Source organism: Uranotaenia lowii, chromosome 3 (assembly GCF_029784155.1).
Source record: "Uranotaenia lowii strain MFRU-FL chromosome 3, ASM2978415v1, whole genome shotgun sequence".
NCBI classification, from domain to species: Eukaryota; Metazoa; Arthropoda; class Insecta; order Diptera; family Culicidae; genus Uranotaenia; species Uranotaenia lowii.
Genome location: NC_073693.1, coordinates 23,161,552 through 23,183,148, shown reverse-complemented (window position 1 = coordinate 23,183,148; position 21,597 = coordinate 23,161,552). Strand labels below are relative to the sequence as shown.

General features: G+C 38.2%; 2 protein-coding genes across 5 annotated transcripts in view; one reads left to right on the top strand and one right to left on the bottom strand.

Moving 5' to 3' along the window:
- Positions 1-21,597, bottom strand: part of LOC129755150 (ras-interacting protein RIP3) — a 430,486-nt gene that overhangs the window by 78,262 nt on the left and 330,627 nt on the right. The window lies entirely within an intron of this gene.
- Positions 625-7,933, top strand: LOC129755151 (uncharacterized). Its single transcript, XM_055751506.1, has 2 exons — positions 625-1,047; positions 5,961-7,933. The coding sequence occupies exon 2, from the start codon at positions 5,967-5,969 to the stop codon at positions 7,512-7,514; it is 1,548 nt and encodes a 515-aa protein (XP_055607481.1). The 5' UTR covers positions 625-1,047; positions 5,961-5,966; the 3' UTR covers positions 7,515-7,933.

Sequence of the window (21,597 nt, the reverse complement as noted above, 5' to 3'; positions counted from 1 at the left end):
TGTTCGAGCAAAGAATGCAAATTAAATTCCTTTGAACATTAACCCAATAAATCAATTAAACGATTGGTTTTGAAATGTTCAATTTTGTTGTTATTCAACCGAATTACAGCATTTATATTTTCTTTTTTATCCTAAAAGACACACCTGCCAATTTAAACCATTGTTGTCTGATTTAAAATTTTCCTGAACAGTGTTGAAGATGATCTGCGATTTCATTTAAGAATATCAAAAAGAACTAATCTGTTAAGGCTACGATGATTTCATTCAATCTATTTTCTGGAAATTTTCGTATAAATTTACCTCGAAACCTTAAAAACGATTAAGTGTCTTTTTTTTATTATAAATTATTATTTTCATTAAAGAAACATCGGGGCAAAGTGCAAATGGATATCATCACAGTTCATCTTTCATATTCTTTCAAAAAGAAAAGACTTTAAAATGTATTTAATACTTGTTCCTGTTTGTCTTTTTTATCACCGTTCATTGATATATCTGCAGTTTTTCTCCAGAATAAAATAATGGTTGGTACTTTAATTTCACTGAATATTGTTTTATCATAAGACCTTCATTTAGAAAGACATTTAATAATTTTGAATATTTTAGAGAAAAATAAATATATAGTTACGGTAGAACCCGACCAAGTATAGATCACCTGACGTGGAGACATGCCAGCCATCAGCAGCGCACCTGCGAGACTGCAAGCTCAGCAGTTAATCACCATAAAAGGCCTCGCCGTCCACATGCTCGCTCTCTTGGACCTCGACCTTCATAGTGAAAACATTGTGTAGTGATTATTGTTAAGGTAAAAGTGTGTAATGGACAAATAAAGCTTTTTAAAAAAAGCAAACCAGGACTCCATCCTGTAATTGGCGCAGCCTACGGTAGGTGCGTTAGTAAGTGAAGTGAAAAACAGTGTATAGGTGAAGTGAATTTCCAAGGAAAGGAACAGCCGCAAGAGAGCCTCCGCGACTAAGCATCTGACCAAGGTTGGAGTTGAGGGGCCACCGCACGACACTCCTAACGTACCGCCGGCCAACGATTGCAAGGGTAAGTTTTTTTTTCTTACATTTTTCTAAGTGTTAAGTGAAGAATATTAAAATTTTCCCGCTGTGCGGTGATCATTATTTTGATTGATGTTTAGTTGTTCTAAGAGAGGCTAACATCAAAATAAATTGTGTGACGAACCGCCCGGAGTTAGAATCGTTCCAAGAGAAATTCTACTCCACGCGAGACTGTGGAGTTCTAAGAGAACCACAGTTCAGCAGTTCTACACGAGTTCTGAGAGAACGTGTAGAATAACAAAAAAAAAAAAAAAAAACGCGCCCCGGGCAAACATTAATGCCGAAAGAGCGAAAAATAAAAAACGCACTAGCGAAAGCCCGCAGTGAGTTACTGAATTCTGCTAACATAACAGAATCAGATTATAGCACCGATTCGGATTCGTCTGGAGATTTTGCACACGTTCCGGTGAAAAATCTACCAAACCTGACGAACCTTTCAATAGACGGATTTCCTTCTCAAGAAAAAACTACCATGGAGGAGATTATAGATCAATTGAACTCCATGCGTCTGATGATGGAGACGTTTAGAAATAAACAACTGGAACAGGACCAAAGGTTCCAAAGTTTAAGTTTTCCCACCATGAATGTGGAAAACTTATTCAAAATTCCGGATCCTATAAAAATGATCCCGAATTTTGACGGTAACCGCAAGCAGTTATCGTCATGGCTCGCTACTGCTGAGCAAATATTAGACAATTTTGAGCCACTAGTGACTCAAAATCAATTTAAACTCTACGTTACAGCAATTGCTAATAAAATTACGGGACGAGCAAAAGACATTTTGTGCCTCGCTGGCAACCCCGAAAGCTTTGCTGAAATAAACGAAATACTGATAAGTGCACTAGGTGACAGACAAGAACTTTCAACCTATAAAAGCCAACTATGGCAGTGCAAAATGGCAGAGGGAACATCAATCTCCAATTATCACCAAAAAATAAAGGAGATTGTGCAAAATATCAAAACATTAGCCAAACAAAAACCTTTATACAAGGAAAATTGGGCGGCTATAAACGCTTTTATTGAAGAGGACGCGCTTGCGGCGTTTATCGCAGGCCTATGTGAACCCTATTTCGGATATGCTCAGGCAGCCCGACCTGCAGACATAGAAGATGCTTACGCATTCCTATGCAAATTCAAATCAAGGGAGGTTGCAGCCCTTAACATTAGAAGTCAGGACTTCAGAAAAAATCCTAAAAAAGATTTTGAACAAAGAAACCAAGGCACACATTCAAAATCGTTCAACACACAAAAACAAAGCACACCCCCACCCATGACCGACGGATTTAGACAACCACCTCCACAACCGATGGACATAGACCCATCTATCAGAAGTAGATTGACATTGAATAAAAAATTAATAAACAATCAAGAAATCGAAAACGAGGATAGAGACTTAAACGAACAATCCGACGAGGATGATGCAGATTTAAATTTTTGCACAGTCCAACTTCAACCAAAAGTACCCTAAACTATTTACCCTATTTAAAATGCAAATTCAAACATTCAAATTTGAATATCCTATTAGACACTGGAGCAAATAAAAACATAATTCGACCAGGTATTTTCCCAAACACCATAAAAATTACAGACACTAGTATCACGAACATGATGGGAAGAAAAACTATTAACAAAAAAGTGACCGAAAATGTTTTGAGCCCAAAACTTCCAACTCAAACGTTTTACGAATCAGAATTTCATAGTTTTTTTGATGGCATCATTGGTTCGCAATACATGGCCCAATGCAACGCAAAAATCGACTATCCAAAAGGAACCATCACTTTCCTAAATACTACTTTCCCTTTTTCAAAATACTTCCCCAAGCAAAAGGAAACCCACCACACGATCACCATAAGTACAACTAAGAACGGCGATTGGTTAGTTCCCACCTTTCAACAATTAGATGAAAATATTTGCATCCAGCCGGGTTTGTACAGATCTGAAAATTTGAAGTCAACGATTAATGTAACGACAAAATCTAAAAAATTACCTCAATGTTTCCCTAAACTGAATTTAAATGTAAACAATTTTGACACAATTACACCGATACTAACAAATAATCGGAAAGATCTAACCGAACAGGACATAGAAAATCTGATAAGAACATCCCATTTATCAGCATTCGAAAAAAAGAAACTGATTAACATCATTTACAAAAATCAAGCTGTACTTTTAAAACAGGGAGAAAAACTTTCTGCGACTACAGCAATTACTCACAGAATAAATACAATAGACGATCGACCGGTATATACAAAAAGCTATCGTTACCCTTACCATTTCAAAAAGGATGTCGAGGAGCAAATTCAAGAATTGCTCGATAATGGGGTAATAAAACCATCTGCCAGTCCGTATTCATCACCAATTTGGGTAGTTCCCAAAAAAGTAGATGCATCAGGAAAAAGGAAAGTGAGAATAGTTATCGATTATAGGAAACTTAACGAAAAGACCATAGACGATAAATTCCCAATGCCACAGATTGAAGAAATCCTAGACAGTCTTGGTAAATCTGTCTATTTTTCAACAATCGACTTAAAATCTGGATTTCATCAAATTCCGATGGATCCTGCTCATATGGAGAAGACTGCTTTCTCTACTGATAAAGCAGTATATCAATTTACAAGGATGCCTTTTGGTCTCAAAGGAGCACCAGGGACATTCCAAAAATGTATGAATAGCATTTTGGCAGAATACATAGGCTCAATTTGTTTTGTATATCTTGACGATATCATAACAATCGGTTATAACTTAGAAAACCATTTGGGAAATCTTGAAAAAGTTTTGAAACGTTTGACTGACTTCAACCTCAAAATTCAGCTGGACAAATGTGAATTCCTAAAGAAAGAAACGGAATTTTTGGGACATATTATTTCCAGCGACGGAATAAAACCCAATCCTGAGAAAATTAGTAAAATTATCGGCTGGCCTTTGCCAAAAAACGCGAAGGAAATTAAACAATTTTTAGGCCTGGCAGGTTATTATAGAAGATTCATTAAAGATTTCTCTAAAATCACCAGACCAATGACGAAGTACCTAAAACAAGACACAGTCATAGATAAAAATGATAAGGAATTTTCTTCGGCTTTTAATACGCTAAAACAAACTATAGCCACCGATCAAGTTCTTACTTACCCTCAGTTTGAACTACCGTTTATTCTTACAACGGATGCCTCAGGATTCGCATTAGGCGCTGTGCTTTCGCAAACTCAAGACAATATAGAAAGACCTATTGCATTTGCATCAAGAACGCTTAATGACACAGAAACTCGGTATGCCACAATAGAGAAAGAGGCTCTAGCTATAATCTGGGCCATTAATAAATTCAAACCTTACCTATACGGAGCTAAATTTACTCTAGTAACTGACCATAAACCTTTGACATTCATAAAAACATCTGAAAAAATGCTAAAATTTTGCGCTGGCGCTTAGAACTCGAAAATTATGACTTCACTGTCAAATACAGAGAAGGAAAATCGAATGTGGTTGCTGATGCTTTAAGCAGACTACCAATTGACATTAAACTGAATTCAAATGAAGACGCAACTGAATCAGAAGAGGACGACGATGAAACCGTCCATTCGGCTGACACTTCGGATGATTATTTCATAAATTCAACTGAGCGTCCACTGAACTATTATAGAAATCAAGTAATTTTTAGATATGGTACTCATAACATAGAGTCTATCACATACCCATTCGTAAATTATCGCAGAACGATAATAGCCATGCAAAACTACGATGAAGCATCTATAACAGAGTTTATAAAAAAATACCATAATGGCAAACAGATGGCAATTCTCGCCCCAGAAAACCTTATTAACCTTATCCAAATTTGCTATAAGAATCATTTCAGCCAATCCGGATACTTCGTTTTAGCCCATCATCAAGTAGAAGATGTCACCATAGAAGCAATGCAATGCACAATCATCTCCCAAGAACACGACCGTGCACACCGAGGAGTAACTGAAGTAGTTAACCAGCTACAGCGAGCATACTTTTTCCCACGTATGCATAGCAAGGTTAAAGCTATCATCAACTCATGTGTCATATGTAATCGACACAAATATGAAAGAAAGCCTTTTAATATCAAAGTCAGCCCTAGACCAATAACAAACAAACCCTTTCAAAGAATCCATATGGATATTTTTATTATCGACAGGTGTAGTTTTCTCTCATTAGTAGATTCTTTTTCAAAACACTTGCAAATGATCTACCTCAAGTCAAAAAACCTAACAGACGTTCAAAAAGCCTTAGGAAAATACATATCTTTGTTTGGCGTTCCAGAAACAATTATCACAGATCATGAAACAACATTTTTGTCAATTCAATTTAAAAACTTTTTAGCTAGCCTCGGCACAAGATTAGAATACGCTTCTTGTTCAGAGACCAACGGTCAAGTAGAAAGAACGCACTCCACAATAATCGAAATTTTCAATACAAATAAACACAAATACTCAGGAATGAATACAAAATCAATAACCAAACTTTCCGTTGCTTTGTATAATGACTCTGTCCACTCAACAACAAAATTCAAACCCAATGAATTAATCTTCAATCAAAATAATATCAGTGAACCCGCACGAATTATAGCAGATGCTCAAAGATTGTTTCTAGAAGCTAGGAAGAACATTCAAAACTCTCAAGAGAAAATCTTAAGGAGAAATTCTAACAAAGAAGAACCCCCTATTTTAACAGAAGGTGATAACGTTTACGTTATTCCAAATATTAGAACGAAAACCCAACCTAGAGCAAAAGAAACTAAAGCATTACATATTTCAGAAAAAACGTTTAAAAATCCTAAAGGTATAAAAAGACATAAGAGAAAAATCAAACGCCCAAAAAAGCAGCAATAACAGTAATTCATTCTAAATTTTCTTCTTTTCAATCTTTTCCTCTCTCCCTCAGTGCAAAATGTTAATTCACCTTATATATTGCATTACATTGCTAAAAATTATACACACGCAAGAATTAGAAATTACAAATCTGTATGAAAATCCTATCCTTTTAATAAAAACCGACAAATGTAAAATTCAAACAGGGGTAATAAAAATTGTGCACCCCATTAATCTAACAGATATTGAAATAACAATTCAACTACTATCGAACATTGCATATAAAAAAATACAAGACTCTGATCCATTAACGGTAATAATTAAACAAAAAGTTAAACAACTATACAATAACTTTTATCAAATTAAGCCGTCGAAAAGAGTGAAGCGATGGGACATCATCGGAACAACCTGGAAATGGATTTCGGGCAGCCCGGACGCGGAGGACCTCAGGATCATCAACGGATCGCTGAACCACCTTGTCAGCGAAAACAATCAACAAGTCAAAATCAACAATCAGATCAACGATCGCATTCTCCAATTAACGAACTCGATCAACACAATTGCAGTCAACTCCCAGGTCAACAAAATACTCCTTAATGAAATCGACATCATAACCACCATCGTGAACATAGACACTTTGAACAAACTACTAACTGATATCCAGGATGCAATACTTCTATCGAAAACTCTCACGGCGAATAGCAGAATTCTGTCAATGGCAGAATTACATCTCATCTATACACTACTTGAAGAACAAGGAGTCTACTCTGATCTACCAGAAGAAGCGATGAACTACGTCACTCCAAAGATAGCAACCACTCAAGACACCCTTCTGTACATCCTACAGGTACCACAACTATCACCAAAAGAGTCATCGATTTTTCGGTTGTTCCCGCTAAACAATTTCAATACGGTAATCAAAAATTGTCCCAACTACATCATCAAACACGGGAAAGAGTTATTTCTTACAACAGAACCATTGCAGTACGTACAGCAATCATCATTCATCCAGCCCTTCTCCGATGAATGCATTTTACCTATGATCATGGGCACCAAAACCCATTGCGAAACCATCAGTGATAACAAAACAAAGACAACATTTGTCTCAGAAAACTCCGTTCTCATTACCAACGCCAAAAATGACCTATTGTCAACAAATTGTGGTCCCGACAACAGAACTGTGAGCGGAAATTTATTGGTTTCATTCATCAACTGTACGATCAGCTTCAACCAACAAAACTTTACATCCAAAGAATTGAGGATGAAAGCAGAAATTTTGCAAGGATCTTTTCATAACCTTATCGTGGAGAGAAAACTTGCAAATGTTCCCGATATAAAGATAATCAACAACAACACAATCCAGAATCGACAGAAACTGGATCACATCTACCTCAAACAGTACAAAAATGATGTTTGGAACTGGAGCTTATTCGGAGGCCTTTCGCTATCGACCATTTCAGCTATCATCATTTTCACGTTCATGTTAACTTTCTACAAAGACTTATCCAACAGACTCTCTAAAAGGACACGCCATAGAAGAAGTAAAATTGCAGCAAAGAATTCAAGTGTCGAGGACGCCACTTTTTCACCCCCCGGAGGAGTTACGGTAGAACCCGACCAAGTATAGATCACCTGACGTGGAGACATGCCAGCCATCAGCAGCGCACCTGCGAGACTGCAAGCTCAGCAGTTAATCACCATAAAAGGCCTCGCCGTCCACATGCTCGCTCTCTTGGACCTCGACCTTCATAGTGAAAACATTGTGTAGTGATTATTGTTAAGGTAAAAGTGTGTAATGGACAAATAAAGCTTTTTAAAAAAAGCAAACCAGGACTCCATCCTGTAATTATATATTTCATGGTAAAAGGCGCGTTGCCGCTTGTTTCACCGTGTGAAATGACAGGAGTTAATATTATTTTCAACACTTTCAGGTCGTAATAAAAACTTATAAAAAAAATCCTGCTTCTGCTACCAAAACAATTATGCTTCTGGAATATTATTAACAAAAAAAAATTAACAAAAAAGCGGATCTAAAGTCTCTTCTATGTAGCCAACACACATTATGTTATACAAAAACACAGGTTAATGTTAAGTCCGTACTTGAATTCTGTGTAAACAAACAGGGAACCTGTAAACAGATTTTCAGTGAACGATTTAAAAAAAGATAAGTTTATTTAGTCAGGTTGTTTATTTGAGCCCTATCTTTTATAAATTGAGAAATTATGTATACATTTTTGTCAATGTTGAACGTTTGCACTTCTTTTTATAAACATCAATCCTGTATAATCCATTTTAAAGGACAGGCTCTTGTACAGTTCATGTGTCTGTTAATTTTCAACGGATTTTGTGGTTGTTCTGCAAATTTAAAGGCGCTTGATACACCTTCAGTAAAGCACATTTGTGCATGTTTGAAACATGTTTCTATGCGTTTTGGATTATAAACCAAATCTTTCCACTTTTCTTTTTTTTTCAAATGTCCGTAAATAACTATTTTTATTATCATTTACATTATTTTAAGGCAATTTCCGACCATTTTTAGAATTTTTATAGTTTTTTTTCTCATGTTTTTGATGCATTTATTTGTTTTTTTTTATGATTTTTGCTGTTTTTGTCGTACTTCATCATTTTTTAGATGACTTTGTCATTTTTAGTCTTTTTATTGTATTTGATTTTAATTTTTTTTTTATTTTTCAACTTTTTGTAATTTTTGAATAATTAATAACTTTCTAAAAATACTTTTGTTTTTGTTGTTGTATTCTATCACCATTTCTGAACGTAAAAACGTATGTTTGGTGATTGTCTAAATTTTATTGGTCCTGTTATAGAGGAAACTAAAAGGTAATGTCGCTTCTAAAAACCATTCGAATGTTGCCAAAATCGAATGTTGCTAAAAACGAACGGGGTCCGTATTTCACATGCATTAGTACTCAATTCATATTTTTCAGACAACAATTCCTTCTTTAAATTACACGAATTAAAGTTTAATTTTTTCAAATAGTTTAAATGGTTTTAATTTGATCGATTTGAAAATATCAATCTGGGTCACATCTAGGCGTCATTCATTACTCTGTGCTGTACAAATGATCTAGAAATCAAGAAGAAAAAAAAACACATCTAGGCTTCATATGGCCACCACATGCATTGAAATTATGCTTGGTTGAAAAATGCGCGCTCAAATATTTCCAATCACAATCAGTATGCTATGCAATGGTTACTATCCTCTTGCGACGTTGGCTCGCGACGTCTCGACCTTGGAGACGAAAAACAAACCGCCCGGCGCCCAAAAGAAAGAAAATGTCGAAAAAATTGAAGGCCATGACTTTAATTTGATTCAATTTATTACAAATTTAATGATTACGGACAATTGATGCGACTTTTTTTTGTTTTTATTCGATATAAACCGATTCGCATGCCTACAGAATATTCTAAAAATAATTTCATTTGAATCGGTTGGGTAATTTCGGAGGAGTAGTACTACAAACACCGTTACAAGAGAATTTTATATAATAGATAGATTCTTTCAAATTTGCCTCCAGTTGGATCATACAGGATCAATTTTCAAGGTTTATTACTGTTGAAGAAAATGTATCAGTCTGTTAAGACCTCAATATAGTTTTTAAAAGCATTGAATATAGCTATTGTTTTTAATCATGAAAATTTTGACAAACTTCAAAAAGATTTGTGTGCTCAGTCAGATTACTTTTGTATAAAATTTACTACTTCTTTTAAATTTATTGAAAATAACTACATAAATTTACTGAATCAAGGCAATCTAAAGATTCCCTTAAATTCAACCACGGTATAAAAAAAAAGTTCAGATACCGGTATATCGATCACAGCTGACGAATTGTTCGGTTACATCAAATCATCTAAAAACATGAAAGCTCCTGGATTCGACAACATATTAAATTTAGAACTCAAGCAGTTAAGTCTAAGGTTCTTTGACCATCTGGCAACGATTTTCAATCAATGCATCCGCCTTAGCTATTTCCCCTCACACTGGAAATCAGCAAAGGTTATTCCTATCCAGAAAGCTGGAAAAGACCCATCGTCACCCAAAAGTTATCGCCCCATCAGCCTTCTCTCAGGATTATCCAAATTATTTGAGAAGGCAATCAATCAGAGGCTTCTAGCATCCGCTCATGAGAAAAACGTCCTACTTGAAGAGCAATTCGGTTTCCGAAATGGCCACTCTACTGTTCACCAATTGACACGTGTCTCCAACATCCTCAAAAGAAACAAATCAGTCTCTAAAACCTCTGCCATGGCCTTGCTTGACATAGAAAAGGCATTTGACAACGTATGGCATGATGGTCTCATTTATAAACTGCACCAGTACAATCTTCCCAACTACTTAGTAAAAATCATACAAAACTATCTATCGGAAAGGACCGTCCGAGTTTCACTAAACGGAAATATTTCCGATGCTCATGCTATTCCTGCCGGTGTTCCGCAGGGTAGTATACTAGGCCCTCTCTTATTTAACCTGTTTACCTCAGATATACCCTCAACCCCTGGAAACGGATCTCTGTCGCTTTTTGCTGATGATACTGCAGTCGTCCACAATGGTAGGGTAATTCGAGCGCTTAAAAATAAGCTACAGCGAAGCTTGCATGTCTTAGCAAGTTACTTTACTAGTTGGATGATCTGCATAAATGCGGCAAAAACCCAAGTCATACTATTCCCCCATTCCCTGTCTCATAAACTTGTCCCTACTGAAGATTGTAAAATTTCCATGAATGGCACTACAGTAGAATGGTCGCATGATACTACCTACTTAGGAGTTACCCTAGACAGTAAACTGATTTTCAAACAGCATATCGAAAAAACTATAACCAAATGCAACATATTGATAAAATCACTGTATCCTTTAATCAACCGAAAATCCACACTGTCTCTGAAAAATAAGCTTGCTATCTATAAGCAAATTGTACTTCCCGTGATTGAGTACGGTATGCCAGTCTGGGAGAGTTGTGCAAAATTTCATCATCTTAAACTACAGCGAATACAAAATAAATTCCTTCGCATGATATTAAATACCCCCCCAAGGACTCGTACCTCCGTGGTCCATGATTTGGCAGGAATTCAGACCCTTGAAAATCGCTTTAGTGAGTCTATTCATAAGTTCAGAGCAAGTTACCGAGCATCAGAACACCAGATCATACGAGATCTAGTTTCCCCCTAGGTTATCAAATGTATTATTAGTTAGGTAGGTTATTAAATTATTTTTCCTATTTAAAACCAATAACTCACTAAAAGTGGCTAGTGAAGTGGACAATGTGCAACTCGAGACCCCATACACCCAACCCTCGGGTAGTGGTCATATCACCTCTTGTCTGCAACTCCGATTCTCTACCTCCCCGTGGTACTAGCTGGGGTGCGAGCAACCTTAGCGGAGATCGGGTACCCAACCCCGGTGGATGCTTTGGTCGCATGCAGAATGAGTTAGGGGGCTTCGTACGCGTCTGTTCTCCATGTTAGGGGCGGCGTGCGGAGTGCAACAACGTCCTGGTGGTGTTCGGGACCCAAAACAGCAACATCACGACGGTCCTCCTGCGAGATAGTGGGGTTAGCTGCGGGCCTTGCGAGCCTGTGACTACTAAAAAACATAAGCAACGAATAACGAACAACAAATTTCGGATGGAAATCGGCAAAGACCCACGCGACGAAAAGGGACTAGCGATTGGAAACTTGGAACATGGAACTGCCGATCTCTAAATTTTGTGGGTAGTACCCACGTGCTCTCCAACGAATTGAAGAGCCGCAAATTCGACATCGTAGCGCTGCAGGAGGTATGCTGGAAGGGCTCCACGGTACGAACGTATCCAGATGGTCGTGCCATCTACCAGAGCTGCGGCAACACACACGAGCTTGGAACAGCTTTTATAGTGATGGGAAAGATGCAAAAGCGCGTGATCGGGTGGTGGCCGATCAACTCACGAATGTGCCGGTTGAGAATCAAGGGCCGGTTCTTCAACATCAGCATCATCAACGCGCACAGCCCTCACCTCGGAAGTACCGGTGACGACAAAGACGAATTCTACGCGCAGCTGGAGCGTGAATACGACCGTTGCCCAAAACATGATATCAAGATCGTCATCGGGGATTTCAATGCTCAGGTCGGCCAGGAGGAGGAATTTAAACCGACAATTGGAAGGTTCAGCGCGCACCAGCTGACCAACGAAAACGGCCTCAGACTTATTGATTTCGCCGCCTCCAAACGAATGGCCGTACGTAGTACCTTTTTTCAGCACCGCCTCCCACACAAGTACACCTGGAGATCACCGTACCAAACGCAATCACAGATCGACCACGTTTTGATCGACAGCCGGCACTTTTCGGACATCATCGACGTCAGATCCTGTCGGGGCGCCAACATCGAGTCGGACCATTATCTGGTGATGGTGAAGATGCGCCCAAAACTCTCCGTAGTGAACAACAAGCGAAACCGGCGCCCGCCTCGGTTAAACATCGCGCGACTGAAGCAACCTGAGGTCGCGGCAGACTACGCGCAATCGGTCGAAGCAGCGCTGCCGGCAGAGGGCGAGCTTGACGAAGCCCCTCTCGAGGACTGTTGGGATACCATCAAAACAGCCATCAACAGTGCGGCGGAGAACGTCATCGGTTATGTGGAGCGATCTCGACGGAACGACTGGTTCGACGAGGAGTGTAGGAGGGTGATGGACGAAGAAAATGCCGCGCGGGCGGCAGTAGTGCAAAGAGGCACCCGTCGAAATGTGGAAAATCACCGACAGCGGAAGAGGCAGCGAGTCCGACTTTTCCAGGAGAAAAAGCGCCGCCTGGAGGAGGAGGAGCTCCAGGAGCTGGAGCAGCTGCATCGTTCCCAAGAAACACGAAAGTTCTATCAGAAACTCAACGCATCCCGCAAAGGCTTCGTGCCGCAAGCCGAAATGTGCCGGGATAAGGACGGGGGTATCCTGACGGACAATCGTGAGGTGATCAAAAGGTGGAAGCAGCACTTCGATGAACACCTGAACGGCGCACATGCAGGAGATCAAGACGGTGGGGGAAGGTACATCGCCGGCGTAGCCAACGACGAAGAGGAGCCACTCCCAACGATGAGTGAAGTTAAGGAAGCCATTCGCCAGCTGAATAGAAACAAGTCGGCTGGGAAGGATGGCATCGCAGCTGAACTCATCAAAATGGGCCCGGACAGGTTGGCCAATTGCCTACATCGGTTGATAATCCGGATCTGGGACATAGAACAGCTACCGGAGGAGTGGAAGGAGGGGGTAATATGCCCCATCTACAAGAAGGGCGACAAATTGGACTGTGAGAACTACCGAGCGATCACTGTCCTCAATGCCGCCTACAAAGTGTTGTCCCGAATCCTACTCCGCCGCCTAACGCCACAAGCAAACAGATTCGTGGGAAGTCATCAGGCCGGCTTCATGGAGGGACGGTCTACGACGGACCAGATATTCACATTGCGGCAAATCCTCCAAAAATGCCGTGAACACCAAGTCCCTACGCATCATCTATTCATCGACTTCAAAGCCGCATACGACACGATCGACCGTAACGAGCTATGGAAAATCATGGACGAGAACGGCTTTTCCGGGAAGCTGATCAGACTGATCAAGGCGACGATGGATGGAACGCAGTGCTGTGTGCGGATTTCGGGTGAATTGTCGAGTTCATTCGAATCGCGCAGGGGGCTTCGACAAGGTGATGGTCTATCCTGCATGATGTTCAACGTGGCGCTAGAAGGTGTTATTCGACGAGCGGTGGGCGAAATGCGGGGCACGATTTTCAACAGATCCAGTCAACTTATCTGCTTTGCCGATGACATTGATATAGTCGGCAGATCATCTGCGGCGGTGGAAGAGATCTACCGCAAACTGAAACGCGAAGCAGGAAGGATTGGGTTGATGATTAATACGTCCAAGACGAAGTACATGCTGGCCTGCGGATCCGAGACCGACCGAACCCGCTTGTCCAGTAATAACAAGGTCACGATCGACGGCGACGAGCTGGAGATAGTCGAAGACTTTGTCTATCTCGGCTCACTGGTGACCGCAGACAATGACACCAGCCGTGAGATCCGGAGGCGAATTATCAGCGGAAGTCGTGCCTACTATGGACTCCACAAGCAACTGCGGTCGAGAAGACTTAGCCCTCGCACGAAGTGTAACCTGTATATGACGCTCATTAGACCGGTTGTTTTCTACGGGCACGAGACATGGATATTGCTCGAGGAGGACCTGCGTACACTCGGAGTATTCGAGCGACGAGTGTTAAGAACCATCTTTGGCGGCGTACAGGAGAACGGAGTGTGGAGGCGAAGGATGAACCACGAGCTCGCGCGCCTCTACGGCGAACCCAGTATCCAGAAGGTTGTGAAGGCTGGCCGGATACGCTGGGCGGGACATGTTGCGAGAATGCCGGACGACTGTCCTGCAAAACAGGTGTTCGCTACGAATCCGGTAGGAACAAGACGAGCGGGGGCGCAACGAGCGAGGTGGTTAGACCAAGTGGAGCGTGATCTGGCGAGCGTGGGGTGCCCGAGGAATTGGAGAACGGTTGCCATGGACCGAGTGAATTATAGGAATTATGTTCGTCAAGTTATGTCGTGAGACGGTATACTATGTAAATAAAAAAAATAAAATAATAACTCACTAAAAGTGAAAATGATTTGTACTCTAAAATGTAAACTAATTGAATCAAACGAAACTTGAAGAAGATCCATGATTGTAGAGCTTATTAGGCTGATCAACAACTATGTTGAATCAAATGTATAACCATAAAATCAGAGAAATAAAATGTTATTTTACTACTACTACGGTATATCGATAGCAACTTGCTTTCTTCTTCACTGAGCGTTTTCGATTGTATCAATTGAAGACGCTTTCGGACGCTTCCGAATCTTCCGATTGCTTTGATTTAGTAAAATTATTCAACCCAGTAGGCTCATAACACATAATGGAGTACATAAATTTCTAATAAACATCTGGAAAGGTCAATACACATTCACTTATGTACCATAAATATCAGTCTTAAATTGATCTTCCTTACAATATGCCAAATAAAAAATTCGAGGCCAAAACTCCAGCTTGAATGCATTTCAATTAACGCGGAAAATTTATTGAATTGAATAAGGCTGGAACAAATATCAATTTCTTCTTTTGTCACCCCCCCCCCCCCCCCCCCCCCCTTCCAAATTTTCGAAAATTCCGAAGGGGGAAATACATAAAGTTTGAGGTAATTTATGTAAATTTTGATAAAAAAAGTTTAAGAGGTTGTATATTAGACACAACCACAAGGTTTACGTAGAATTACGGCATTTTTTTCAATTTCACAAAAACTTAATAAATTTGTTGAATTTTCACTTATATATTTTTTCTTGTTATAGCCAGTGTCATTTCTAGTCAGTCCTAACCTCTTAACACTGCAACATGTAAACCAAATAAGCACCAGCTCCAGCGCCGACTCTCTAAGCAAGCCAAGTCCTAGTTGAACTTGCATGTGTTTAGTTCATAAATTGCTGAGCAACTAACCGAATTCGCTCAAATTTTTATTTTATATGCCGAAAATATCTAAGCGCACGCCAAATGAAGGAAAAGTTCAAAGCATAATAACGAAAAAGGATGGAGCACACGTGCGAGTATCGACAAACAAAGCTTGCTTTGATCCATTGGTTTTTCATCCGGATCAATTTAAAGTACACTGCCGGCCAAAAGTATGGGATCACCCCTTTTTAAAACATGAAAACATACTTATCAAAACACATTTGTTAAATTTTGAGCAATAGATTGCATTGTGCTTCAAATTTTCAAAATAGCTACTAACACTGATGGACATAAACATCCGAAACTTTTAATGTTCTGTTGAAATTTTTGTTGTTTTAACGTAATCTTTCCTCTTATGGAAACTTTATGCCCTTTGATAGAGAACATTTCCTAGAATCTATTCACATAAAAAATGGGCAAATATAACAAACTTTTTGGAGTTAATGTAATTGCGACGAGTTAGCATGTGTCGAATACTCATGACCATCTGCTTCATGAATACTTCAAGTGAAGATTGATTATTTCCCGATCACTTTTCCCAAGATTTAAAAAAAAATCCTGGAATTTTTTTCGCCTTAAGCACTGTCATCTTACGAGTTCTTGCGAATCTGTTGGGCTTAATATATATTTTTTGTCAATAACATATGAAGAAAAGATATGCAATGTATCATAGATTTGGTGAGATAGGGCCATCGAAAATTGTTTCCAAACTTTTGGCCGGCATTGTAGGTACACCAACTACTCTAGGGAAGCAATCAGCAGCACACACATAATTTTTGGTCGCTCCATCCGACCACCGGGGAGAGTGGCCAATAATTTAATGAAACCGAGACGGCGCAATCCTTGCCCTTTTATAACTTCGCATCTAGTGCAGTTTGGGTCGACTGTCGGGGTTTTTTCGCTCGGGTGTTTTGCGCACCAATTTGTATTTGTGTTTTATTAGTATTGGTTTATCAACACATAGCTGACCCAAAATGATGTACGGAAAAGATGTCTGGTAAAGCGGCGTTTTTCGTGACGCGAGATTCGTTCGCGAATTTCAATTTGCCCCCCTATAGTTTTGCCGTAAGACGTAATTCTACGTCAAAAATTCCAATATCTGAAAGACAAAAAAAAAATGGCCTAAAAACAAATTTAAGAAGATGTGAGTTATTTCACCTTTTGTTTTCTTGATTTGATTGAATTATTCGATAAAAAATTACTTGATTTATAGGTTTTGTGCAACGATATAGTATGCAATTTTGTTGCGTACAAGCTTACGTGCAATTTATTGCAACTCCGAGTGACAAAAGAAGGATTTGAAATTTGTTCCGGCCTAAATTTCTTCCGAAAAAATACTTTGAAAAACGGTCAATGAAGACTTCGAGAAATCTCGATCTTAGGCTTCCAAAATGGGCTAACTTTTTTTACGGTGGTATTCATCACTGCTAATGAGGCGTCAATAAGTTCGACCGCCCCGACTCATTTACTGTGATGAATACCATCCTTAAAAAAGTTAGCCCATTTTGGAAGCCTAATAACTTTTTTGTCTTAACTCTTATCGATATGCAGTCTTCGGATGAAATGTTTTTCATAATTTAGGCTTTAAGAAAACCCGTTTTTGAAAGAAATCGGCCGACTGGAACCAAAGTTATTGATGAAAAACTGGTTTTTCATGTTTCTCCCGAACAAAATGTCTCAAAATCCCATACAAACTTCAGGCTCGTTGAGCGACCCCTTCCCGTGATCCGATCTGGCCCAAATTTGGCATGAGATCTTGTACTAGGCCTAGGATCAATTTTAGCCTGCAGCGCATAACATTTCACAGGTTTTGAATTTCCCATACAAATTTGGGGCAGTCTAGTGGTCAAGTAATTTGTATTCATGGCGTATATAGACCCCCTGCATTCTCGTTTAACATTTTTTGTGTTCAAATTGAATCTCTTCTAGCAACTTTTGCTGATAATTAATCACTCCTGCTTTATTGTAGGTAACTTAAACGTTCCTGTGAATCTGTTAACCTGAATATCGTAGCAAAATTTAGATCTATTTTAGAATCTTTTGGATACGCTTGTAAAAACACCTTTCCTATTAGGCCAACAACTTGGAATATTCTAGATCACGTAATATCGAAGCAAGTCGACTTAGATCGATTTAAAAATGATACAATTTTTTCTGATGTTAGTGATCATTTACAAATACTCACATCCTTCAATTCATTAGGTGATGAAAACGTAACAATTCTTAGAAAAGAGATAGTTGACAACGCTAAAGTAAACAGTTTATTTGTGAATTATTTAAACAATGTTCAACTACCAGAAAATGTTGATGAAGGCCTACGAGAAATGAACATCGCTTTGTGAAAATTTCTACTCGAACACTCAATAAAAGGGTGAAACTTAAAGGAAATTGCTGTCCATGGATGACATTTGACCTTTGGACACTTTTCAAAATAACAGAGAATTATTTGAAACGATCAAAAAAGCATCCAAATGATATCAATTTAAAAGAGATGTTAATTTATATAAATAAAAAATTGAGTTCGAAAAAACAAGAATGTAAAAGGCTCTATTACGAGCTCTTATGAAATAATTTTCCGCAATCTAAGCTTTGGAAAAACATAAACACGCTCTTAGGTAAATTTAAAACGACTTCCTCAATTAACCTTTGTTTTGTGTCGGACCGATTTTCGGATGTGCAGAAACCAGAACTTTACTTAGGGACTGTTAACAGTAAAAGAGATCGTTTATTGAACATTCATTAAACATTACAATTTTTCCCGCTCTAATTTTGATTACAACTTGAAATTTATCATACAACTGGCATCACTTAAGCTATACAAAACAAGCAAACGCTTTACCGAGTTGTACACAATGTTGTGTGACGTTCGTCCATAGACCAATATAGTTGAGATTCAACAACCTTTTAGATGAAAGAGGTGTTATAACCATTAGTACACAGATTTGTGAGAAATTTAACAAACACTTTCCCACAATTTGAAAGAACCAGGCTGAAGAGAGTCTAATAGATACTGAGAATAATCATTTGTATCAAATCAAACAGGTAGAAAATACAATTTTCGTACGGTCAGCTAATGTAAGCGAGGTTCGACTAGTGATTTTTTCACTTAAAAATAAAAAAGGACCAGATGATTTCCCTAGTTATTAATGTCCTGAAAAATAACTATGATACATTCTCGTACATACTCACAGAATATTTTAATCAAATTTTGGAGTCAGGAGATTTCTCAAACTGTTTAAAAATTGCAAAAGTTATCCCTGCTTTTAAGACTGGCGATTCGCTTGACGTCAGGAACTATCGTCCTATCTCAACCTTAAGCATTTTTAGTAAAGTGTTTGAGAAGTTTCTTGTTAATAGAATTGTAGACTTTCTTCGAACACTCAAATTGCCATGTCAGAATTTGTTAACTCCATCATATGTTAAATAGAGTCAAAAAATATTGTTGAGGCATTATTTTTGGATCTCGAAAAACCCTTCGACACTCTAAATCACGGAATATTATTGTCCAAATTGTATAAATACGGGATAAGAGGAGCAGCTAATAATATCCTTCGTAGCTACTATAAGAAGGTCGCAAGCAGTTTGTGGCTATTGAAAATACAAGAAGCGAATTAAGAAATAAGAGGACGAATGACCATGTTGATTAAAATCCTCTATAAATAAACTAATTAGAATAGAATAGAATAGAATTAAGAAATATTGATATCGGTGTACCACAAGGGAGTAATATCGTGCCATTACTTTTTCTCTTATATGTCAGTACGTTTATTCGCTGATGATACAGCAATTTTTTATTCAAAAACTTCACCTGATATTATTATTCAGCACATTGAAAATTACCTACAGCTGCATTCAAAATATTTCAATCCAAACCTTTTAGAAATGGAACACTTTCTTTTGCTAGTAGCTCATTTACTATTACATCGAACATTCAAAATTTTGACAGAATTTTGCTGCCTGTGAAAAGTAGGGGAGAGTGGGGTATCGTGGGCCATGGGGAAATGTGGGCCACTTTTAATATCTCAGATGTGTGTTGAGATAAAAATCTCAAACCAACTGTCATCGTTGACGCTTTGCGTGAGCATATATTCCTATATGTTGTTGACTGAAATACGCATCATATGCCTCTTTTATTTATCAAGCTAGAAGTTAGAAAAATTTACTTACATAATTAAAAAAATACCCGCTAATTTCATCGATGGGGAACCTAAAGTGCATTACAAAAATATGCTCATACGCTTATGATCTTAGTTTTGACATGATCTTTCACGTGGAAAAGGAATTTTTGATGAAACATCAATAAGTTACACAAACGCAACCAATTTGAAAATCATAGCTTGTGGGGAATCGTGGGCCACACATCTTGAACCACCTATATTTTTATGTTTTTAAACACATTCAGAACTTAAAATACGTTTTACCTATCTGTAAAGTTTTCTTATGCCAAATGAAGAGTTACGGAAAATATTTTGTCCATCCTATATAAGAAATTTTGCCAAACCGTTCGCGAGCCAGGTTTTGGAATCCATGCGATCATACACAGCTCTCTTTTTTATTTCATCACCCGAAATTGCTTTAAAATAACGAAATGAATTAGGAAATCACAGTATTGGGTCAACTTATAAACTTAGCATGTTATTTGGTCAATTTGGATTTGGTGGCCCACGATTCCCCACCATTTTTCAAAATCCAAAAAATATAGCTTTTTTTTCAAACAGTCAGAATTTGGGGAAAATAACTTATTAAAATTTAAAAAAAAAAAACCTTATGATATCTTGAAAATGTAGAAAACCATAACATTTTTTATTTTCATTTTATCTTTTATAATAAAGAAGTTATGGAACAACGAAAAAAAGTGGCCCATGATTCCCCACTCTCCCATACTATCAGACTATTTTTTTTTTTTCAAAATTTAAAATTTACGCGTTTTTTGAGATATTCACGACGTAAGAGAAGAAGAAAAAAAAAATTTGCACAGTTTCCTTAAAAATCCGTCATTATCAAACTGATAGCTGACAAAACCGTTGTTTACTCAAAGATTTACTGTGTATGAGTGGTGGAAAAGTATGCAAACCCTGTCAAATATGTCCACAAAGTTCAAATCAAGCATTGTAGTGAAACATTTGATCGGCAAGTGCGGTTATGGGTCATCAGGAAAATCGAGTTTCTTACCAGCATTTTTAATTTTGAATAAGCAAAAAACTTAGTGTAGATCGCTGAAATTTCCAAAAAAAAATCTCCGATAAGCTGAAAGTGTTGCCTAATTATGAGTCATTCAAACCTAACCTCAAAAAACAATTGTTTTGCTAGTTCCAGAGCTCATAAGCTGTATAGCCGGTAGCGAGGCAATGAGACAGGTGATTTCTGATGAACGACAAAATTAACGAAAAACCATATTCCAGACAAATTTCAGCGATTGAATCCTATAACATTTATGATCGTGGCAAGGTCCCAAGCATATAAAGTATGTAATAAACGATGAAATCTTGGATAAAAAAAATGCTAGGCACAATTTTCTTCTATGTTTGGATAACGTGTCGCTGTTAAGCCAACCCTCATTCTGATATCTGATGCTTCAATGGTGACGTAACAACGCGCCACTTTTTCCACTTTTTTATTTCTTTACCAAACCTTACTTTTCTGCTATCCGTTTGTTACTATCAACAAATCGCTGTTTATGATTTTTTGAAATTTAGATTTACTTTTATTTTACAGCGATTCAGTTTCGTGACGTCTCATGCGCCAAAAAAGATAAACTAACAAAAATATTCTCCAGTATTTTGTGAGAAAACTTATCAATCTGAGAAAATTCTAACAAACTTATCAATGTGAGAAAATTCTAACAAAAATCGCTCGCCATCATCTCTGCACATCATGTTCTTAATCATTCCAAAACCAACTTTAGGAATGCGGTACCTGAAGCAAAGTCAGTACCCACCTATTAAAGTTTATAAGCAGAACATAAAGGCCGAGCCATGAAACTAAACTAAACTACCCACTGGGCTCAGTACTAAACGGCTTAGTAAAATGCAGGGAAAAAACCAGCAGACTTATGTGCTCGTAATCTTGAAAGTTAATTCAACTTAAAGTGAAGCATTTACCGTATTTGAACTATGCGGCACAGCCCCTTTGATTCGTACCTAAGTAAAAGAACCATTCAAGTTCAGTCTTTTAGTATGT